This window comes from Silurus meridionalis, chromosome 26, assembly GCF_014805685.1.
Source record: "Silurus meridionalis isolate SWU-2019-XX chromosome 26, ASM1480568v1, whole genome shotgun sequence".
In the NCBI taxonomy this organism is placed as follows: domain Eukaryota; kingdom Metazoa; phylum Chordata; class Actinopteri; order Siluriformes; family Siluridae; genus Silurus; species Silurus meridionalis.
The window spans coordinates 13726075-13747828 of record NC_060909.1 but is presented as its reverse complement, the minus strand read 5'-3'; the positions used below and the strand labels follow the sequence as shown (position 1 = coordinate 13747828).

General features: G+C 37.7%; 2 protein-coding genes across 4 annotated transcripts; both read left to right on the top strand.

Annotated features, from left to right (window-relative positions):
* Positions 1–483: 483 nt before the first annotated feature.
* ccne1 (cyclin E1) lies at positions 484–8029 on the top strand. Of its 2 annotated transcripts, none has more exons than XM_046841038.1 (12): positions 484–868; positions 1373–1426; positions 1572–1659; positions 1737–1805; positions 2057–2196; positions 2722–2857; positions 3124–3270; positions 3579–3674; positions 5493–5627; positions 5926–6037; positions 6156–6313; positions 7422–8029. In XM_046841038.1, exons 1-12 carry the CDS (start codon positions 837–839, stop codon positions 7536–7538), a joined length of 1284 nt encoding a protein of 427 aa, XP_046696994.1. In that variant the 5' UTR covers positions 484–836; the 3' UTR covers positions 7539–8029. The 2 variants fall into 2 exon arrangements, with proteins under 2 accessions (XP_046696994.1, XP_046696995.1); XM_046841039.1 differs by having other exon boundaries at positions 486–917.
* A 1743-nt stretch (positions 8030–9772) lies between these two features.
* nae1 (nedd8 activating enzyme E1 subunit 1) lies at positions 9773–19805 on the top strand. Of its 2 annotated transcripts, none has more exons than XM_046840978.1 (20): positions 9773–9972; positions 10312–10415; positions 10550–10610; positions 10695–10725; positions 10913–10984; positions 11282–11361; positions 11844–11953; positions 12893–13002; positions 13081–13143; positions 13934–13997; positions 14139–14230; positions 15908–15967; positions 16151–16284; positions 16466–16541; positions 16719–16785; positions 17051–17137; positions 17596–17688; positions 18249–18363; positions 19411–19460; positions 19576–19805. In XM_046840978.1, exons 1-20 carry the CDS (start codon positions 9923–9925, stop codon positions 19683–19685), a joined length of 1629 nt encoding a protein of 542 aa, XP_046696934.1. In that variant the 5' UTR covers positions 9773–9922; the 3' UTR covers positions 19686–19805. The 2 variants fall into 2 exon arrangements, with proteins under 2 accessions (XP_046696934.1, XP_046696936.1); XM_046840980.1 differs by having other exon boundaries at positions 9782–9972; positions 16746–16785.
* Positions 19806–21754: the final 1949 nt, after the last annotated feature.

The window sequence follows — 21754 nt, the reverse complement described above, 5'->3', positions numbered from 1 at the left end:
ACACACACTCGCTATTATGTTTTTATATAAACCACGTTGAAGGACCATTTTTAGAAATAAATAACTATTATTGTCGGAATACATCATAATGTAACATATTATTATTAATTAAGTATGATAATAATAATAATAATAATTAACACACATCGTATGCATAAAATGAATTAATAAATTGATAATGAATTGAGAATCGTTTCCGTTTTGAAATGAATTTATTAAAGATTCATTTTAAAATAATAATAAACTATAAAATAATATGAATCGTTTTTTTCTGCCAAATCGACTCGTGAAAAGATGAACTATCCTTTATTAAAACACATGCCCGATATTTAGTTTTTACTACACTTTATTTGACTTTTGCCTCCTTTCTGAGCAACAGCTGCTTTTTGTTTACTTCCTGACACAGCTGTCCACGTGCTCCCAAGAACTTCCTGGATGACGTCGTCACCGCCAACGTGACGTCACCCCGGTCACGCCTCTTTACCCGGTAAAAAAAAGGGGTGAATGTGTTTATAAAGAAAATGTTTTATGTTGGAGTTGGGAGTCAGAGAGGAGTGATGGTGCTGTAGGGTGGTTAAGTGCCAGCGGGTATTTAGGTTATTGTTTAGTTTTATTTATTTATGTATATATTTGTTTTTTATTTTATTCAACGCCTGATTTCGAGTCGCGCGCCTCGAGTTTGCGCAGTTTATAAAGGCAAACGCGCAAAATGAGGCAGAGATCAGAGCAGCTCAGGGGGAAACACGCACTATAACACGTTATACCACATACACAGGGGAAATAACGACCAGATCTCATTCAGCACATCCAGGAATTCAGTCCAGGTGAAGAAGTGGATGATGATGAAGATTGTTTGTGAATTTTCTGCGTAAGTTTTCTGCAGCTTCGGCTTTTCCTCCTGCACGCGCCGTTTGGAGGTAAAGATCTCATTCCTTCTCTTCCTCTAAACTCTCTGATTATAAACGTTAATCACACACGAATCTCAAATCATCACAGTTTGGGATCCTCCAAAACTATTTTCACATTGAAAACCTTTTTTTTTACGCATTCAGTAATTTTAATATCTGTTTAATAACAGAAGTGAGCGGCCATTTTCTCTTCTCTCATCAACTCCATTTAGGATTCAGGTTTAGCCACATAAATTCAGACCTCACAACTTTCTCCCTCATCCCTCACTCTTTCAGCTCTCTTTAATACCTCTATGTTGGATTCATGATGTTTTAATGGTAGGATTTTATTTGGTGTTCATGTTGCAGTGTTCATGAGGCCTTTGTGTGGGGGGTTGGGAGGAAACCAGGCCACATACACGCCGGGAAAAAAGTGGATTAAATGATGAAAAACCTCACCTTTAAAACTTTTCTGTTTGTTTTAGGCTCTCTTTGGTTCTGAGAGACAATCCTGTGGATATAATGCCCAGCAAGAGTGTGTAAGTGTGTGTTTTATTCACTTGAATCTCAGTAGACAGGTGTTGGGAAGTAGCAGCATGTTTGAGGGGAAGAGTTTTACAGTTTCATTTCTAATATCTGGTATTTTAACACTGAATCTTTACTAAAGAAAAGTGTTTCTTTTAGGTTGAATGCACAAGTGAACACCAGAACCGATGACGTTCCTAAATCCAGCTCAGGACGCGCCAGGAAAAGGAAAGCAGATGTTGCTATTGTGAGTAGTTTGTCATGCGTTTGTGATTATCTTTATTATTAATGCACTGTATTAACTAATTAAATTTTGCTTTACAGCACTTACAGGATCCAGATGAGGAAATTACAGAGATGCAGACAAAAAAGAAGCAGTGTTCATCCCAGGAGGTGATTTTGAATAAATGCTGTGGCTTTTCTTGTACATAAAGCCTGTAATTTAACATACTACTTTAAATATTTACACAAGCATGTGGTCTCATTGGATGTTTTCCTGAACTGAATTTGCCTTTAAATACATTCTTACATGAGTTGAATTGTGTGTATTCTGAATGGAACGTGTTTTCTGGTATTGAGTTTTGTGATTGGTATTTTGTTTGATTCCCTTAACAAAACGCTCTTTTCTGTCTCTGCTTGCTCAGACGTGCCGGGATCAGACGCCAGCGTCCTCGCCATGTCAGGCAGATAAACCGGTTGGAATCGGCAGGGTGGGATACGCACACTACACCAGCAGGAGTGTGTTTGTCACCCCGACGCGGCCCTCGCCCCTGCCTGCCCTGTGGTGAGACTCAAGGCTGCTTTACGTTTAAAATACCAGTCAGCAGCAGCAGCAGCAGCAGCAACACTTCAGCAAACTGGAGATATGTGTGAACTCAACACCACACCGTAGCTCGCATCAGGGTGGAGCTTCAGTATTTAAATGTACAAATAAAGCCTCCATCCTCATTGTTCACCAAAACTGCAGACACAATCTACAATAAATAATGTATTTAATTGCAGATATTTTTTGTCTTCTCACACATTTTTGTGTGTGTATATATTGTTGATGTATAACTTGATTTTGTTGCTGCATTTTCACACAATATGGTGTTTGGGTACTCAGAACCTACACCTTCTTTTTGTGTAATTGATCTCTTGTCCATAACTAGGGCTCAGTTCACACTAGGTCACTACACTGACCTGATCATGTGAATGTTTTCAGAAGCATGCTGGTAAAAAAAAAAAAAAAAACCCTTGTTTAATGATCAAAATTACAGAACACTTAATGTGCAGTGAACTCGATTTAAATTTTGCTTTGTGATTTCAGTTGGGCGAGTAAAGACGATGTGTGGAATAACCTGCTGAAGAAAGATAAAATTTACCTTCATAATGTGCGGGTGATGGAGAGACACCCCAACCTGCAGCCTAAAATGAGGGCCATTCTGCTTGACTGGTTAATCGAGGTGTGTGTGTAAAAGAGATTAACACACCCTGACTGTAATCAGTCATCAATGAGGGGTGAAGCTTTATAAAGATTTAATCATGTTTACTCAGCAGATGACTAAAGTGCTGGACATTGCACTAATTAACGATGTGCAAATGTGTGTTTTGGTGCTTATGTAATAAATACAGTCAGGATCGGGATATCTTTAGCTTTTAATAACGGTTTTGGGCAGTAAGACCGAATGAATTTTTTTTTTTTTTAGTCGAATATTTCTCTACCTTGCAGGTGTGTGAAGTGTATAAACTCCACCGAGAGACGTTTTATTTAGGTCAGGATTATTTTGATCGCTTCATGGCCACACAGAAGAACGTGCAGAAGTCCACACTGCAGCTCATCGGCATTTCTGCTCTCTTTATCGCCGCTAAAATGGAGGTACATGTTTAATCTCAATTATTTTTAATAATAAAAATGACAAGCAACATGAGAAGCGGTTATTCAGAATGACTCCTGTCTGGTTACATTCACACTTTTTTTTTTTTTTTCATTTTATTTATTTTATATCGAAGACCACACTCTTGGCATTTGTATCAGTTTTGTTAAAATCTGTTCAAATTTTATATACTTTTGTTTATTTAAGTACTTATTTTATAACTTTTAATTGGCATGACTGCTGAGTTCAAATGGCACCAGGGATTAGATTATTGCTCATTATTGTTTTTTTATTATTATTCTTATTGCAGGAGATTTATCCTCCTAAAGTGCACCAGTTTGCATATGTGACTGACGGAGCGTGTACAGAGGAGGAGATTCTCAGCATGGAGGTCATAATCATGAAGGTAAACTATTTACACCTTTTTCAAATGTGAAGTTGAACTCTCACACTTGCTCTACATTCTCATAATATTGGACACTGGTCACTCTAGACGACCAGTGTCCAAATGTTAGGAAGTTTTCCTCTCTAGCTCGAAGGACCATGTAAGGATTTTCACTATTTGGTGTGCGCTGATCAGGGGATTGTACTCGCCCCAGCATTTCAGTAAAAACACGGTACAGGATTCAGATCACTAAACTTTACTGGGTATAGAATTGATTGTATATGAGGTGATTCTTGCTATCTTCTGTTAGGTGTTCTGTGTGTTGCGTGATGCAGAATTGCATGCTGAAAGGCCACTGCTGAATGGTCAGTGCTGAGTGACGGGTTGCATGATGTCGAATGTCAGATATACTGAAATACGTCCACACCGCAGACGTGTTGCTTCAGACAAGCACGTGCAGGACGCGGTTTCTGTTTGCGTCATCACAACAAACTGTTTCGGCCGTGTTGTTTCGGTGATCAAAGTCTTTCGGCTGAAAACGGAAAATGCACTTTTGGGCCATTTTCGGCCGAAGCAGTCAAACCCACTTATCTCGACCTCGGTTTACTCGCCAACCCTTGAAGTGGAACTGGCAAATTCTCTCTTTGTCTTACCGTTTTCTCATTGGTTATGTCGCCGAACCCTAATATCTTAAACAAAAAAGCAGGCCAAATTAGCCACTTAACGTCAGTTATCTCAATCCCCATGACCAATCGCTGGCTCTTGAAAATGTTAGTTATCGATGCCACTTCACCGTCTCACTACCGTATTTTCGTGTATATAAGACGCATCTTATACAAAGTTGTACATACCCTTCACCCAGGGAGCGTCTTATATTAGAAATCAGACTGGAATACCGTGAAGAAGGAAACAATCTCAAGCTGCTGGATGCACTGCGTCATTCAGGATATTTCCGATGATGAGTTTCAGGCACAGTGCCGTGCAGCCGCAGAAGAAGTGGCGGAAAAATCAAGCCTTACAGATGCTATCTTGGAAGAGAAGGCACAGGAGTGTAGGATACTTTTCAGAGCTGTGTGTCGGAGTGAAATGACTCGCGAATTTAATTTTGACACTGGTTAGCTTTTTGTAAAAACGAACTACACCCCGCATGTTTTTTGTGATTTTGTGGGCGATCTTTGTGTTTGCAATGATGGAGAATATGATAAAGGTTTGTATCGAGAATCGACGGTGGTTTGTATTGTATACTGGTAAATCTCTGCTGTTAGTTGGTGCACATATGCCTTTTGTTGATAGCAAACGTAAATTTTTATAGCATGCCTTCATCGAACAAATTGCGGCAACGCTGTTGTGTGTGTATTTAAAAAAAAAAAAAAAAAAAAAAACCACTCCAAAAACACGTGCATGTACATTCTCACTTAACGCACATCATGTACATAAAGAAATTTCAAGCACGTTAATATATTGCCGCCATATTGGTTTCGTTTATCTCGATCATCGGTTATGTCGACGCTTTTTGGCATCCCGTAGGCTGGCGGCATAACAGGGTTCAACTGTGTATGTGTGTGTGTGTGTGTATGTATGTATGTATGTATGTATATAAATAAAGGTTTTTTTTTTTTTTTTTTTTTTTTTTGGGCCTTTGGTTTAAGTTTTTTACAAAAGACCATTAAACTGGACACAATGATGAAAGGTGTGTTCGAATGTAAAATGGTTTTAAAGAGCAGAGAGCATTTCATTTAATGTTATATTGTGTTAAAATTTGCCATATTTGTGTACAGTTTATTAAATTTAGATATACAATTGATAAATAAAATAACATTTGAATCGTTTGTTTCTCAGGAACTGAACTGGAGCCTGAGTCCATTAACTCCGGTGTCCTGGTTGAACATCTACATGCAAATGGCTCATCTGAAGGAGTTCACTGAAGTTCTCATGCCACAATTTCCTCAGGCCACATTTGTACAGATCGCTGAGGTAACATTCCTTACACTCTAGTTTACACAGCTGATCTTATAATATAAACAGTCTTTTCATCATTGGAGCCAGGAGAGCTTTGGCTCTTATAGCATTTCTACCGAATTAAATTATGCTTGAGATAATGTGAAGGATGTGTGGGTGGGGTTTGTAGTTGGGGCGGAGCCTGTTCAAACACAAGCCTTGTTTCAAGATTACATGAACACTGATCCAGCTCTGTTTTTCCGCAGATTTATATATTAATGTTGAACGATAAGAGGGAAATTATGATGGTAGTAATGTGTGTGTGTGTGTGTAGCTGTTGGATTTGTGCGTTTTGGATGTCAGGAGTCTAGAGTTCTCCTCAAGCCTGTTGGCTGCTTCAGCTCTGTTCCACTTCTCATCTATGGAGCTCATCATGAAGGTTTCTGGTAAGAACATACAATAAAGTTTTGGTGCTAAAGATATAATGCTACTGAGTTAAATTAAATCCGATATCCTTACACATTATAATGTGCATGCTCTCGCGCTCTTTTTGTGTTTTTTCAGGGCTGAAGTGGTGTGATGTGGAGCGATGTGTGAGGTGGATGATACCATTTGCGATGGCAATACGTGATGTTGGAAGCTCCTCCTTAAAAACGTTTAAAGGCATTCCAGCAGAGAACATTCACAACATCCAGAGTCACTCCCCCTACCTGGACTGGCTGGTAAGACACTTTGTGAAGCTTGTGTGTGTACATGTGCTTATGTCTAGCTTTGCTCTACACAGTGCTCTGGCCTTAACCCACGTGAACACCTATGGCATGAAATGGAACCCCAGACCTCCACACACGAGTGACACTTTTAGATGCATAGTGCACAGAGGTTGCTGACTTTTTGCAGAGTCAATAGCTACAGACCTTCAAACTTCATGGCCTTCAGATTAGCTCAAGAACAGTGTGCAGAGAACTTCATGGAATGGGTTTCCATGGTCAAGCAGCTGCATCCAAGCCTTACATCACAAAGTGCAGTGCAAAGCATCGGATGTAGTGGTGTAAAGCACAAGGCCACTAGACTCTAGAGCTCTGGAACTTGTCTGACTGCATTGTGCCAAGTGTAAAGTTAAGTGGAGGGGAGGATTTTTGGTGTGGGTCTGTTTTTCAGGAGTTTGACTTGGCACCATAGTTCCAGTGTAAGGACTCTAATTGCTTCAGCATACCAAGGCATATTGGACAATTTCATGCGCCCAACTTTGTGGGAACAGTTTGGGGATGATCTTGACTCTCCTGCACGGAGTCCTGACCTCAACCCCAACCTTTGGGATGAATTAGAGCAGAGACTGTTCCAGGCCTTCTAGTCCAACATCAGTGTCTGACCTCACAAATGCGTTTCTGGAAGAATGGTCAAAAAAAAAATTCCCGTTAACGCACTCCTCTTTAAACTTGTAGAAAGCCTTCCCAGAAGAGTTGAAGCTGGTATAGCTGCAAAGGCTGGGCCAACATCACATTAAACCGTATAGATTAATAATCGGATGTTTACTCAAGTTCATTTGCTTGTGAAGGCAGACGAGTGAATACTTTTTGGCAAGTGTGTGTGTATGTATGTATGTATGTATGGCTAAATAGTTTAATTTCAAATAAAGCCTATTTAATCACTAACTCTTTAATATTTGCTTACAATTTTACATTCCTGTGAAAGTTATACAAATTAAAATGATCAGCTCTTAAGGACGATTGTAATTTAAGTATTTTGATGTAACAAACTGAATCTATTGTAAGTTTTTGTGTAAAAGATTCACTAAGTGTAAGTGGTGACTCTCTGTTCCTTTCTCTTTAGGGAAAGGTACACACCCATCAGCTGGCAGATTCGGATCACAGCCAGACCTCGTCTGTCCCGTCTGGTGTGTTGACTCCGCCCCCCAGCAGTGAGAAACCTGAAGACTCTTCGTCCTGACTGCTGCTCTGCTTCACCTGATGGACCGGGGCACAACCCACAGCCATGCTGTTCTCGGCTCACCTTCTAGAACTTTTCATACTGATCTCTGCAAAATTCTAATGGCTTTTATTCTTTATTTTTTAACATGTATTATTGATTTACCAAGTCGTGACCCACCTACCGAATCCTCAGAGAGCCTCAGTGCTTGAATGCTGCTATAACGGTGGTGGGACGCGCGTGCGCACACACGAAATCAAAGAGAGGATTCGATTTTAGATTTTATGCTGTGTGTTTTATGGAGGATCACACTATTTTTCTAAAGAAGGTTCAGGCTACTGTGGAAATGGATTTTTAAGGCTATAGAACTGGGATTTTATTTTTGTAAGTTTTATCCTCTGCTTGTATTGAGTGAATTTTTTTTTTTTTTTTTTTTACCAAAACAATTTTTGTCATGCTGCTGCTATTGTGTATTTTATGAAAACCTAAATAAAGCTCTAAATGCACACACACTTGGTGACTATTTATTCTAATTGTTTAATGTACAATTTGTATATATTCAAATGTTTAGTCTGTTAATTTCTTTTTACACAGTATACTCGAGGTAGAATTAAACGCTGAGTGAGGTTAAAGTACTGGCTTTCTGCTTTAATCTGTGGAATGTGAACTGTATGAAAATTGTCAGAAATACAGTATTGTGTGTGTGAGGCTCCATCCCTTTATCACAGTCAGCAATCAAGTAAAAAAAAAAAAGTCCTCAGAGGAATTAACACAGACGTAGGCCACAGGTAATCAACAAAACTTTGGCAAAGTTTTGGCAAGAACACCATGTACAACTCTGCAACCATATGCAATGGACAAATAAAAATGAACTTTTAGCAGATTGATGGGCTGATCTAAGATGTTAGTTTAATTCAATATAAATGATTAAGCAAAGTACATATGAAATCATTACTGATTTAAAATCAACACAGATGTCCAATGTGTTCCTATTTAAACACCCCAGATATATCCAGTGTGTTAAGTTTGCTTAAGGTTTTTTTTTGTTTTATTTACAATGAGGAACAGTCTGGGTTTAGAGGAAAAAGTGTAGACTGAAGTGTGGCTTAATAATTAAAAGTTTATAGTATACAGAGCTGGAGAAGGGAAGTTGCCTCCAAACAGACACCCTGCAGCTGCTAAACTTTCAACAGCCATTTTGTTCCTCACACACAGCAAGAGCAGCAGGTGCAGATTAAACACACACACACACACACACACACACACACTTCAGGCCTGCATGTGACACTAAACACAGTGTTTTGTTAGGGTCGGTGATTATCTTTTGTGTCTGAAACAGAGCTGTCATGACTTAAGAATCTATAATTCATTAAAGATCCTCTGGAGCGCTGCAACTTTCATCCTGTTTCATCCGGGAGAAAAAACTTCAACCTGCAGTCTGTAGAACATCACAATAATGAAGAAGCTAAAGAACACACTTCATTTAGTTACACACTCGAGTTTTATATCACAAACTCTACTTTATATTTACTTTATATTTACTGTCAGTAATTATTAATTATGTGACAAAACAATTATTTTTGACTATTGAACATCTGACAACCTGCCCCTACATACCCCACCCTCACTTCTAACCTCCTAACAGTAAAGTCATTTGCTGTACATTGAACTCTATATATCTGTATATCTCTATGTATATCTCCAGCTGATAATAAAATATTACTGCTTCTAAATGAACATCTATTTAATTAACAGTTAATTTTATTTAATTAAATAATAATAGTTCTAGTTAAATAAATGCGCTGCAATTGTATAATTGAACACCAGGGGCAGTAAATATCTCGTCTGTACACTTTGAATCGGCGCAGAAGAAAAATGACCCGCAAATTCTTACTTCCGGTTTTTGCATCACCTTTGGATTAATCCATTATATTAAGTTTAGGGGTGCACGGTTTCAGATATGAATATAATAATAGTAAATCATTTAATTGGAATATCTGGCAATTATATTTAACGAAATATGTTGTGTATAACTAACATTAAGCTAATTTAGCTTGTATAATAAAAAACAAACGTTGTATAATGTTTGATCAATTGATTTACCGAGGGAGATTGTAGCTAAAGGAATGGTAACATCTCAAACCGCACACTATCGCACTTAATAGGGTGTAGTAAAAATTTAGCAGTTTCATTATTTTTACTTTTTCAATGAACATGGCAGATTACTCTGTTTTTGTATGCCTAAAGTTTGTAGTTTTACTTGATCTTAATTATGTAATAGAGTAAGAAAATATTATTAGAGACTTTATGTAGTGCACTATGTAGGAAGTAGTGAGCGGTTTGGAACACCGCCTCCTTGTTTCATTCTGTAGCGGTGCTGGTGTTTGTGTAGAAGCTGAGCCGGTATGACTGAACACAAAACCAATAAAGAGCAGAGATATGATCGACAGCTCAGGTAAATGATGATGAGGCTTTTTTAATAAAGATTTATTCCTTATTTATAATTAAATGGTTTTACATTTATTTCATAATGAGCTGTTCAGGCCCTGATTGAGCGCGTGCGGAACGGATTTAGCTCTTATTCCCTGCAAAACATTAATGCATAAAGTTCAGGTTTTATTAAAAATACTTTATAAAGAATCCGAGGATGAGGATTACTGCAATATAGCTATATGTAAGTGTAGAAACATAAAGACAAACATGAAATGTAGTTTAATATATGATTTTTGTGGATATATATTTGTGTGTGTGTGTGTGTGTGTGTGTGTGTGTGTGTGTGTTTGTTTAATGACAGGTTATGGGGAGATCATGGTCAGGATGCTCTTGAAAGCGGACATGTGTGTCTGATAAACGCCACAGCAACCGGCACAGAGATCCTGAAGAACCTTGTGTTACCTGGTACACACACGCATATATTTATTTATTTATACACAGTTATACACTGTGTTGTGTTACAGTAACTCTGATTTCTCACACAAACCAACACAACAGCGTCACTTAAACTTTGTGTGTGTTTGTGTGTGTGGTTGTAGGTATCGGTGCTTTTACTATAGTTGATGGACATAAAGTGACTGGAGAGGATGTTGGGAACAAGTAAAGTGTTTAAAACTCTTGTAATATTTTATATGACCAGATTTATTTTAGTTCTTTACAAACACAAACATTTTTGTTCTGCAGCTTCTTTCTCAGCATTGACAGTATTGGTAAGGTAAGCTCAGCTCTGCAGATACAATCATTATTATTATTATTATTATTATTATTATTATTATTATTAGTATTGTTGTTATTATTGTTATTGTGTTGAGAGTATGTTGAGATTTTGAGTGTGTCTGATTTTGTGTTTTTACGGACGTGTGTGTGTGTGTGTGTGTGTGTGTGTGTGTGTGTATTTTCAGAGCCGAGCTCAAGCAGCGACTGAGTTACTGCAGGAACTGAACAGTGATGTTTCAGGAAACTTTGTGGAGGATGTGAGCGCTTTCACATAACACTCAATAATCAATACAGAGTTCTTCTAATGTGTCCTTAATAATGAGGAATATTTTCAGCATTTTTCACCCTGTACTAAAAAATATAAAACATCGGAATCTGTGTGTGTGTGTGTGTGTGTGTGTGTGTGTGTGTGTGTGTGTGTGTGTGTGTGTGGAATATTGATAAAGATGATAATATAAATAAACTGTTTTCTTTAAGAAAGTGTGTATGATGGTGTGTTTGTGTAGATTACAAAGTAATGTTTCTGTAACTATGTTCTTTCTGTGTGTCTCCAGGATGCTGAAAAATTGCTGGAGAACGATCCAGAGTTTTTCAACAGATTCACTTTGGTCATTAGTGTTCAGCTTCCAGAAAGGTGAAGCAGCAATATGTGTGCATACGTGTCATCTTTGTGCTGTGTTTGTGTCATGTTTGTGTTGCCTTTGCATCATTACTGTGCCATCTTTCTGTCTCCTCTCAGCAGTGTCTCTGACATATGCGTCTTTTCTCTTTGTGTATTCGCTTTTTCTCTATGAGTTCTGATTTTCTGAGCTGTGTCTGTGATGTCTCTTCATTTCTGTTGCCGCAGTGTTGTCTCTGTTTATACTCTGGGCAGTGTTGGTGACACCTTTAAGACGTCTCTGTTGCCTCTGTGTTTTCTCTGCACCATGTCCGTAATGTCTCTGTGTCTTCTCTGTAATGTCTCTGTGATTTCTCTTCTGTGCCCCACTTTATTACATTACTACTATTGTATAAGTGACCGAGTGAAATGTTTTAATCAGCTAATCTTTATTTCTATGTAATATGGCAACGTGTGTGTGTGTGTGTGTGTGTGTGTGTGTGTGTGTGTGTGTCCAGTGTCTGTTTAAGATTGGCGTGTGTGTTATGGAATGCCAGTGTGCCTTTCCTGGTCTGCAGAGCATATGGACTTGTCGGCTACATAAGACTTGCAGTGAAGGAACACACAGGTGACACACACACAATCTTATTCACTTGCTGAATCACATATACATTTTTCATTATTTGTCAATTTGTTTGTTTATTTATTTATCTGTTTGTCTGTCCAGCTAATCCCACTGATATCTCATTTACTATAAAACAAAACAACCTATAAAGTGTGTAATACGTAGTAAAGCGTAGTAAAACATAGTGTAATCATTTAATCTGTATAGAAACTAGGCCATAACTGAGGGCGATGCATAGCCAATAATTATGCGATACGTTAAAACACATATGAATCAGCTACCGATGCAATACAGTGCAGTGGAAAAAATATGGTGCTATGCAATTCAATATGGTACAGATAGTTCGCTTTTCTTTCTCCAGTTCAGACAGACAGTAAATAAATTTACTTTAGTGCCTTCTGACTTCTAACACATGGCCCTTTCACAAACAGGCCTTTGTAATGCAAAAAAAACTTTTTTCCTGTTTTTTCTCCTGGAAAATGCAGCTCTACCCCTGCCATGTTAATCTATATTCTCTATAGATTCTATTTAATCTATAACTCTCAGGACATGTCTCGGTCTCTGTAGTGTTGTGACATGTCATATTTACATAGCATCAGTGGTGCTGAGAGAATGAGCTTAAGAAACAGTTTAGAAACGATGCATTGTGATACAAAATGCTAACTTGTATCCAAAGCACACTTTTTTAAAATTGATGCATCACATCGTTGACTCTTATGCCATTTTACAGATGCGAATCTGTGAATCTTACCATCACTAATAGAAACTAAATGCAACTCTGAGAAGTGTGAGAGAACAAAAAGAAAACTAAAGCAGCCGGATTAAAAATGTAACCTGATAATGAGCACTACAGCATTACAGTGGACACTGTACACTCTATAACAATTTATTTCTATCCACACAATAATAGTATGTTAATTTTATGGTTTTGTCTATTGCCAGTGGTGGAGTCTCACCCAGACAGTGCACTGGAGGATCTCAGATTGGACGCTCCATTCACAGAGCTGAAAAATCATATAAACTCCTACGAACTGGACTCCATGGACAAAAAGGTACATAGAGGAGCATTACACTAAGTTAGAAGTTTTTATTCAAAACAACTGAAATTTGCTATGTCCTTATTATGGTAGGATCACAGTCACACACCATGGATCATCATCATCGCTAAATATCTGGAGAAGTGGTACAGTGAGGTAAATCCACAACTTAAACTCCACAGTCAAAATGAATGTAACGCAGCAGAAATAACTTTATCTCCATGACCTATATCTTTATTATGCACATGTTTGATACTTCAAATTATAGTTGCACCATATCTTAAAATAATAATAAAAAAAAAAAATTACAGAAGTTTGATTGGATAAACTCATTGTCAGACCCGGGGCAAGGAAAATGATCGACATAAACATAATGCATTCTGTAGCAGAAACAGAGGTCTATAATCCTCTTTAATTGTGACCACTGAGACCTCTTTCAGAGCTCTTTTTCACACTGCAGCAATGCAGAGCAGGTGTTGTTTTTATACTACCAAACAGCTTTTATTACCTGTTAATATGTGGTTATGTAAATGTGTAATGTGTCCATTTTTGTGAAATGCAGATGATTCTCTGAAATGGTGCAGTCTCTCTTTGACAGAACAAGATCATGTGACTGTATAGCTGCAGTCTAAAACCTCAAAAGACACATGTTCATGATAAATGATCATCACATGTAACATTGTCACACGTAAAAATAAATAAATAAATTAAAAAAATGTAGAACTATACAAGCCAAACCCTAAAGAGAAAATTATATAAATGACATGATATCAAACATAACCACAATATAACGAGCTCATAATGTTAATACTTTTATATTCATTAAATCGGTTATTTCTTTATGTTCATACAAATAAAAACATTTTTGGATTTTTATTAAATGTGTTGTGTTCTTCTTACTAAAGAACAATTCTTGTTCTAATCATGTAAATATTCTTTCCGTCAGCACGACCTTCAATTGCCAAAAAATTATAAAGAGAAGGAGGCGTTCAGACAGCTGATTAGAGACGGTTAGAACATCCACATCGCCATCCATCTTTTATCTTTGTTGTTGCTTTTTAATGATTTGTCTTTGTTCATTCTGTTTTTATTTGAAGTTTAATTTAATGAAACCTCACAGTGATTCCTAATCCTGAGTTTTCTTTTCTCAGGGATTCGAAAGAATGAAAACGGTGCTCCAGAAGAGGAGGAAAACTTTGATGAAGCCATTAAGAATGTCAACACGGCGCTAAACCCCACTAAGGTCTGTGTGTGTGTCTGTGTGATCAGATATACTCATCAGTTATTGTATGTACAACCTCAAATCAGAAAAAGTTGGGACAATATGGAAAAAGCAAATAAAAAAAAGAAAATAGTGATTTCTAAATTTACTTTGACTTATATTTCATTGCAGACAATCTGAACACAAAATATTTAATGTTTTGTTTGGTCAACTTCATGTCATTTGTAAATATTCAACCTTTCCTGTCATTCAGACCTGCAACACATTCTAAAAAAAGTTGGGACAGGAGCAATTTAGGGCTAGTAATGAGGTAAATTGGTTAAATAATGAGGTGATTTGAAACAGATGATGTCAACAGGTGATTGTTATTATGATTTGGTACAAAAGCAGCATCCAAGAAAGGTCTAGTCCTTTAGGAGCAAAGATGGGCTGAGGATCGCCAGTTTAGCAACAAATACGTGAGAAAATTATTGAAATGTATAAAAACAATGTTCCTCAAAGAAAGATAGGAAGAGATTTGGATATTTCACCTTCAACATTACATAACATAATTAAAAGATTTAAGGAATCTGAAGAAATTTCAGTGCGTAAAGAACAAGGGCGCAAGCCTAAGCTGAACAACCGTGATCTCCGATCCCTCAGGCGGCACTGCATCAAGAATCGTCATTCATCTATAAGCGAGATCACCACATGGGTTCAGGACTACTTTGGCAAACCTTTGTCAAGTACCACAATACGTAGTTACATCCACAAATGCCAGTTAAAACTGTACTGTGCCAAAAGGAAGCCCTATGTAACCAGTGTCCAGAAGCGCTGTCGACTTCTCTGGGCTCGGAGGCATCTGGGATGGACCATCACACAGTGGAAACGTATACTGTGGTCAAATGAATCAGTATTTCGGGTATTTTTTGGGAGGAATGGACACTGTGTGCTCCGGACCAAAGGAGAAAAGGATCATCCAGACTGTTACCAGCAACAAGTCCAAAAGCCAGGGTCTATCATGGTATGGGGTTGTGTCAGTGCCCTTGGCAAAGGTAACTTGCACTTCTGTGATGGCGCCATTAATGCTGAAAAGTACATAGAGATTTCGGAGCACAATATGTTGCCTTCAAGAAGACATCTCTTCTAGGGACGTCCATGCATATTTCAACAAGGTAAAACCACATTCTGCACACATTACAAAGTCCTGGATGCGGAGGAAGAGGGTACAGGTACTTGACTGGCCTGCCTGCAGTCCCGACCTGCCTCCAATAGAGAATGTGTGGCGCATTTTGAAGCAAAAAATGCGACAACGAAGACCCCGTACTTTTGCCCACCTTAAGACTTGTTTGCAGGAAGAATGGGACAAAATTACACCTGAAACTCTTCATCACTTGGTGTCTCCAGTCCCTAAACATCTTTTAAGTGTGGTGAAAAGCAATGGCAACATTACAAAGTGGTAAATTCTTTACTGTCCCAACTTTTTTTGGAATGTGTTGCAGGTCTGAATGAAAGGAAAGGATGTATATTTACAAATGACTTGAAGTTGACCAAATAAAACATGAAATATTTTGTGTTCAGATTGTCTGCAATCAAATACAAGTCAAAGTAAATGTAGAAATCACTACTTTCTTTTTTATTTGCGTTTTCCATATTGTCCCAACTTTTTCTGATTTGGGGTTGTATTAAAGTACTGTTGTATGTGGATTGTGTATATAGATCTGCAGCAACGTGGAGGAGATCTTCAGTTCTGAGCTGTGTGAGAACATCACCTCACAGGTCACACTTCAACACTTCACATTCATCATTTTATCACAATCACAGATTATATGTCTATTATAATCACTATCTGGAACATTTGTATTTCTGTGTTTACATGCTCTCTTTATGGAATTAGGAATTAGTGTAAAATGCATTGTTGTACATCTGTATAAACAGCTGTATAAACATCTGTGTAAACAGACCCCAGCTTTTTGGTTGAAGGCACGTGGTGTGAGGGATTTTGTACAGAATGAGGGGGACGGGAAACTCCCTCTGCGCGGCACCATCCCAGATATGATCTCTGACTCAGATAAATTCATCAACCTGCAAAATGTGTATACACACACACACACACACACACACGCACGCACAGATACACAGTCAGATAGTTGAACACATACTGATGGACAGATGTAAAAGTATCAATTGTGTGCATGTGTTTAACTATCTGACTGTGTATCTGTGCGTGCGTGCATGTGTGTGCGTGTGTGTGTGTGTGTGTGTGTGTGTGTGTAGTTACAGGGAGAAGGCAATGCAGGATGCTGCTGTTGTAGCCAAACACATTGAGTCTCATCTGCAGAATGTTGGGAAGGTAACACATATATATATATATATATATATATATATATATATATATATATATATATATTTACAAACACACACACATGTATTACATAGCAAATGATGATTTTCTACTGTTGTAATACAATTTGCTGTTTGTAATACAGTTTTGTGTGTGCTTTTATTTTATTTTATTTGTATTCTTTTGGGGGGTGCGGGTCTTGTCATGCTGAAGCCGCCAGAAAGCATCTCCGAGTCGGACATCAGACTGTTCTGTGAGTGGTAACACACTGACACACATTAATACACACTGAAGCACAGTGACACACTGATACATGCTACATACTAATAGTGTGTAAAAAGGGATCTTGTATTGAGTGTATGTTGATGTCAATTTTATAGTATTCCACACATATGGCTTATAGAAATGTGAAAAATGGAACATTTTGTGTGTGTGTGTGTGTGTGTGTGTGTGCGCGCGTGCGTGCGTGCACTGACTCAGAATGTGCTGTTGTGTAACTCTGCTGTTTACCTGTGCAGGTAAGAATTCAGCGTTCCTGAGGGTTCTCCACTGCAGATCTCTCTCTGAAGAATACGGTCTGGAAACTATTAACAAAGATGAGATCAGTAAGAGTCACTCTGTCTTTCTGCCTCTCTGTCTCTCACACATACGCAAGTGCACATACACAGGCTGCATTACCGACATACCTATTCATCCGCACCAATAGTTGTAATTAATAATAACAACTTTCTTTCAGCTTCTCCCATTAGGGGTCGCTACAGCGGATCATCTAATAATAGTAGTTTTTCAGAGTTGCCTTATACAGTACAAGAGCGGCCTCTGGAGGCGAATCACTGACGTCATGTGCTGTTTATTTTTATTATTTTTAATTAATTTTGGATGTTACTGTTTTTATTTATTTAAAGTGTTACTTTTTCTTTTAGTTTGAATGCGTCTTTTATTTTTCTCAGTGTAAAATAAAATATAAATATTCATTTTTATTTAATTTGGTATATTTTCATGATTCAGTGCTGTTTTTTTTTTAATAATGTTCAGTATTTTACATAAAGTGTTATGTTTTCAGCTTCCTGTATGGATAATCCTGACAGTGAGATGGTTCTTTATCTCATGCTGCGTTCTGTTGATCGTTTCTACCAGCAGCACTCCAGATACCCAGGTATCAGTATAACCATTTAAAACTATCAGGAGCATGAGTGACCATGAGTAATCACTCAGAACTATTCAAACCCTGTACACCATCAGATCCAGAAAAAAATTGAACTAGAAATAAACATGAAAAGCCATCACTAGCAGTACATATTTCTATTATTCATTTTAGTTTAATTTATGTAGCACTTTCAGCTTTTCACCGAAATAGAGATTACAAAATTTAAATTTGTTAGTTATTATAAATGTAGTGTCTCTAAGTTTATCCCTAATGATCCCAGTGGCAAGGAAAAACTCCCTAAGATGGTATGAGGAAGTAACCTTGAGAGGAACCAGACTCAAAAGGGAACCTATCCTCATCTGGGTGACACCTAAGGTCCATTAATTATAGTTGTATCATTTTTGGGGTTGTACTGCTCAGTGATTGGTCCTTAAATGCAAGAACTGTCCATGCAAACTGTAGTTCTATTCCATTATAGTAAATTATTAATTACAGTCCAAATCCATTCATAATAACAGTACATATTTCATGTGGTTTTAAAACAAGTCTCTTTTGTGTTTGTGTGTTAGGTGTGTATAATTACCAGGTGGAAGAGGATATCAGCAGGCTGAAGATATGTGTGAACAGTCTGCTGCAGGAGTACTCGCTCAACGTCAACGTTAAAGATGACTACATCCACGAGTTGTGAGTGATCATCAGTGTGATGTCATTTCCTCCCTATAGACCTTCCTTTTTTCATTTATTTAATATAATTCAGGGCTCCGGACAAAAAAAATCAATTAGGGAGCCATTGGCTCCTATGAGAAAAACAACAGGCGGCAAATTATATTTTTAAGTGCCACAGAATAATGAACTTGAAAATATGTAAAACACTTACTTCGAGTCATCCTTTCATGTGTACATCTGCCATCATGTTACAGCATGGCCTGGGAACTGAAGTGAGCATATAGACGGTGTTGAATTTTATTTTTAGCTCTTTCAGGACGCAGTCCGAGACACTGCGAGCACTAACGGTGTTTTCTGTGGCGTGCTCTTCGCCATTATGGGATCACAAGCTTTTTATGCTGTTGACTATAGCTGTGTTTTCGTACTATCTCTTTTCTTCAATGATCTTTTTGGGTAATGAAATCAGTTTTCCCTGCAATTTCTCTGCCTGTTTTAGAGCAGAAGTCGCAAAATATTTTCTCGTCTCGTGATCATACCTCAGCCATGAGATTCCTAGAAGGTTTTCAAATGTCTTTTGGCACTTTTATTTATGTTTTCACTGACTGACATAGAAAGATGGTCCTCAGTGCCTCTGTCTTTCTCCCTCTCTCCGACGCTGGCACAACTGCAGCCTGCTTTTTACTACGGGTGTGTCATCAGTGGAAGAGTTGGACAGAGATGGAGACTGTTTTGAAAAACAGCGTCTCTGTTTATTACGTAAACAAATTATTTGATAGAACACACAAAAATTTATAAGGTGTACATTTATATGGTCGCAGGTGGAGAACTAGGCAAAAATATTACTCGCAATTTATTATTTTTGGTCGCAGTCTGGAGCCCTGTAATTCAGTAATTATACAATAATAATAGTCAATAGTAGAGTGATTTTTAACATTAATAATTTAATTTGTTATTATACTTAACAAAATTTTTTACAGATCTTCTACTGATGTTTATATATAGTATTGTGTGTGTGTGTGTGTGTGTGTGTGTGTGTGTGTGTGTGTGTGTGTGTGTTTGTTTTAGTTGCCGTTATGGAGCTGCAGAGCCACACACAGTCGCAGCATTACTGGGAGGTGAGCGCACACAAGCACGCACACAGGCATTACAGTGATAGTCAGTAAACTTCTGATGAAATCTGAATTTTGATTTGTCAGAATTGCAAATTACAGGTTTATGTTATTTTTACAGGAACCGCAGCTCAGGAAGCCATCAAAATCATCACACACCAGTTTGTGCCATTTAACAACACATTCATCTACAATGCCATGGCTCAGACGTCAGCCACCTTCCAGCTCTGAGACTGTAAATTCGCTCGTGTGTGTATTTTATTTAGCACGATGTAGTCATTACTGTGTTCTTAATGTTACTGTTCATCGTTAAACACTGCACCAGTAATAAATACTGACTCGAATAAATTACCAGCACTGTGTTTATGTTTATTTATTCAATTGATATGATCAGGATCTTTATTCCCTACACTCCTTACAGTGCATTTTGGGTATTCTCTTATTTGAAGAATAGGGAAGTGTTTTGAATTGGAATGCAGCCTTGGTGCAGATGTAAGAGATACTGCTCACAAACAGCAGATGGCACTGTTTTCCTTGCATCTTCTTGTACTGGATCCTACCCTGAGGAAATAAAAGCCTCCTCGTTTCTTCTGCTATCAGCACATTCCACTTCTGAGTGAATAATTCATAACTGCAGGCTGCTCTTAGATTGATCTGTGGAACAGGATGATGTGGAAGCTGTGTGTGTGTGTGTGTGTGTGTGTGTGTGTGTGTGTGTGTGTGTGTCTGTGATTCTGAAGCACTAAAATCCTCTATCCCTCTCTCTTTCAAACACACACATTAAGCCCTCAGCTTGCCTAGAGCTGCTGATCTCTAAATTATTAATAGCAGATGTGTATTAAATCTGTGAAATATGTATAGTAGAGTGTGATTTTGTGTTGAGATCTTTAGTGTTCGTGTTCCTGCACAGGACATTTCCCCTGAGCCTTTTTACACTTTCAGCTACACACACACACAGACAGAGACAGGCCATGCTTCTCTTCATCCTTCTGTTAAAAAGCATTAAACATGTTACAGAAACAGCTGACAGTATTAAAATGGTGTGCAAAAGTATTCATTCTCCTTCAACTTAACACACTGAATAGTGTCTGGAACTGAAATGGACTTAGTGGGATTTTATGTCTGGCTATGACATGAAACATCTCATAAGACTAAAGTGGAGGTAAATAAAATATCCCAAAGTCTAAACCTCCTGCAGAGAGACATTAAATCTGTTATTAAAAATGCAAAGAATGCATCAGAATTGAGATTCTGCCTGTAGGAGACTGTCCCACTAACATAAGACACAACCAAGAGCACAGTCTAAATATTTCACAAAGCCTGAACACTTCACACAGCTTGATTACTCCAAAACTTTAGGATTCAGATGTGCATGGCTGATATCCCAGACAACTTGAATAAAAATTACATACATATGAAATAATAATGATACAATGCATCTTTAATTGAGAGAATGCAGTAGGGCACTTGATGGTTCTTGGCACTTGTGGAAATTCTAGGGTACCCCTAACATCACATGTCACTAAAACTAATTCTGTGATGTGTGTAATAAACACTTCCTACAGCACTGTGCATACATACACTAAGAACTGTGACATCTTTACCATGTATGGTCTTTAATGCTTCCTCAATGTTTATGTGATTCTCCAGAGGCAGAGTTTAGGAGCCAGTATGTGAACCCTGAGGATCATCAGGAAGAATGAAGAATGAAAAAAAAGATAAAATGCTAATAAATGCAGCCCTGGGTGTCTCTGTCCTGTCCTTGTCTCTGGACAAGTGGGACAGATGCCCATGCTGAATCATGGCAGAGAGTAAATCAGAATTAAAGAGGATGTCAGAGTTAAAATCAGCCCATGAATCACAAGCTATAAAATAAAATAAAATCATACTCTTTGAGAAAGTCGAGATCAATCCAATTAATGTGTAAAGGACGACAAACATGAGCTATAAAGCTAATATATCTAATGAGTAAGATATATATAGACTAAGATTTTTTTTAATATTATTATTATATTATATTATATTATATTATATTATATTATATTATATTATATTATATTATATTATATTATATAACACTAACACATTTACTTCTAAGTGTTTCTTATGAAAGCTGTTTCATGAGCTGCTCTGGTTAAAATTTAACACAATTATTTCCTGCAGTTAAAAAATATTCTGTGTTTAAAATGAATCAATCGATTGCCACAGAGTTATAGTGGTACTGTGGCTCTGTTATTTCCCTGGACAGTGGCATGGACAGCCCTTATTTAGGAGGAACAAATAACTTTACTCACTGACTC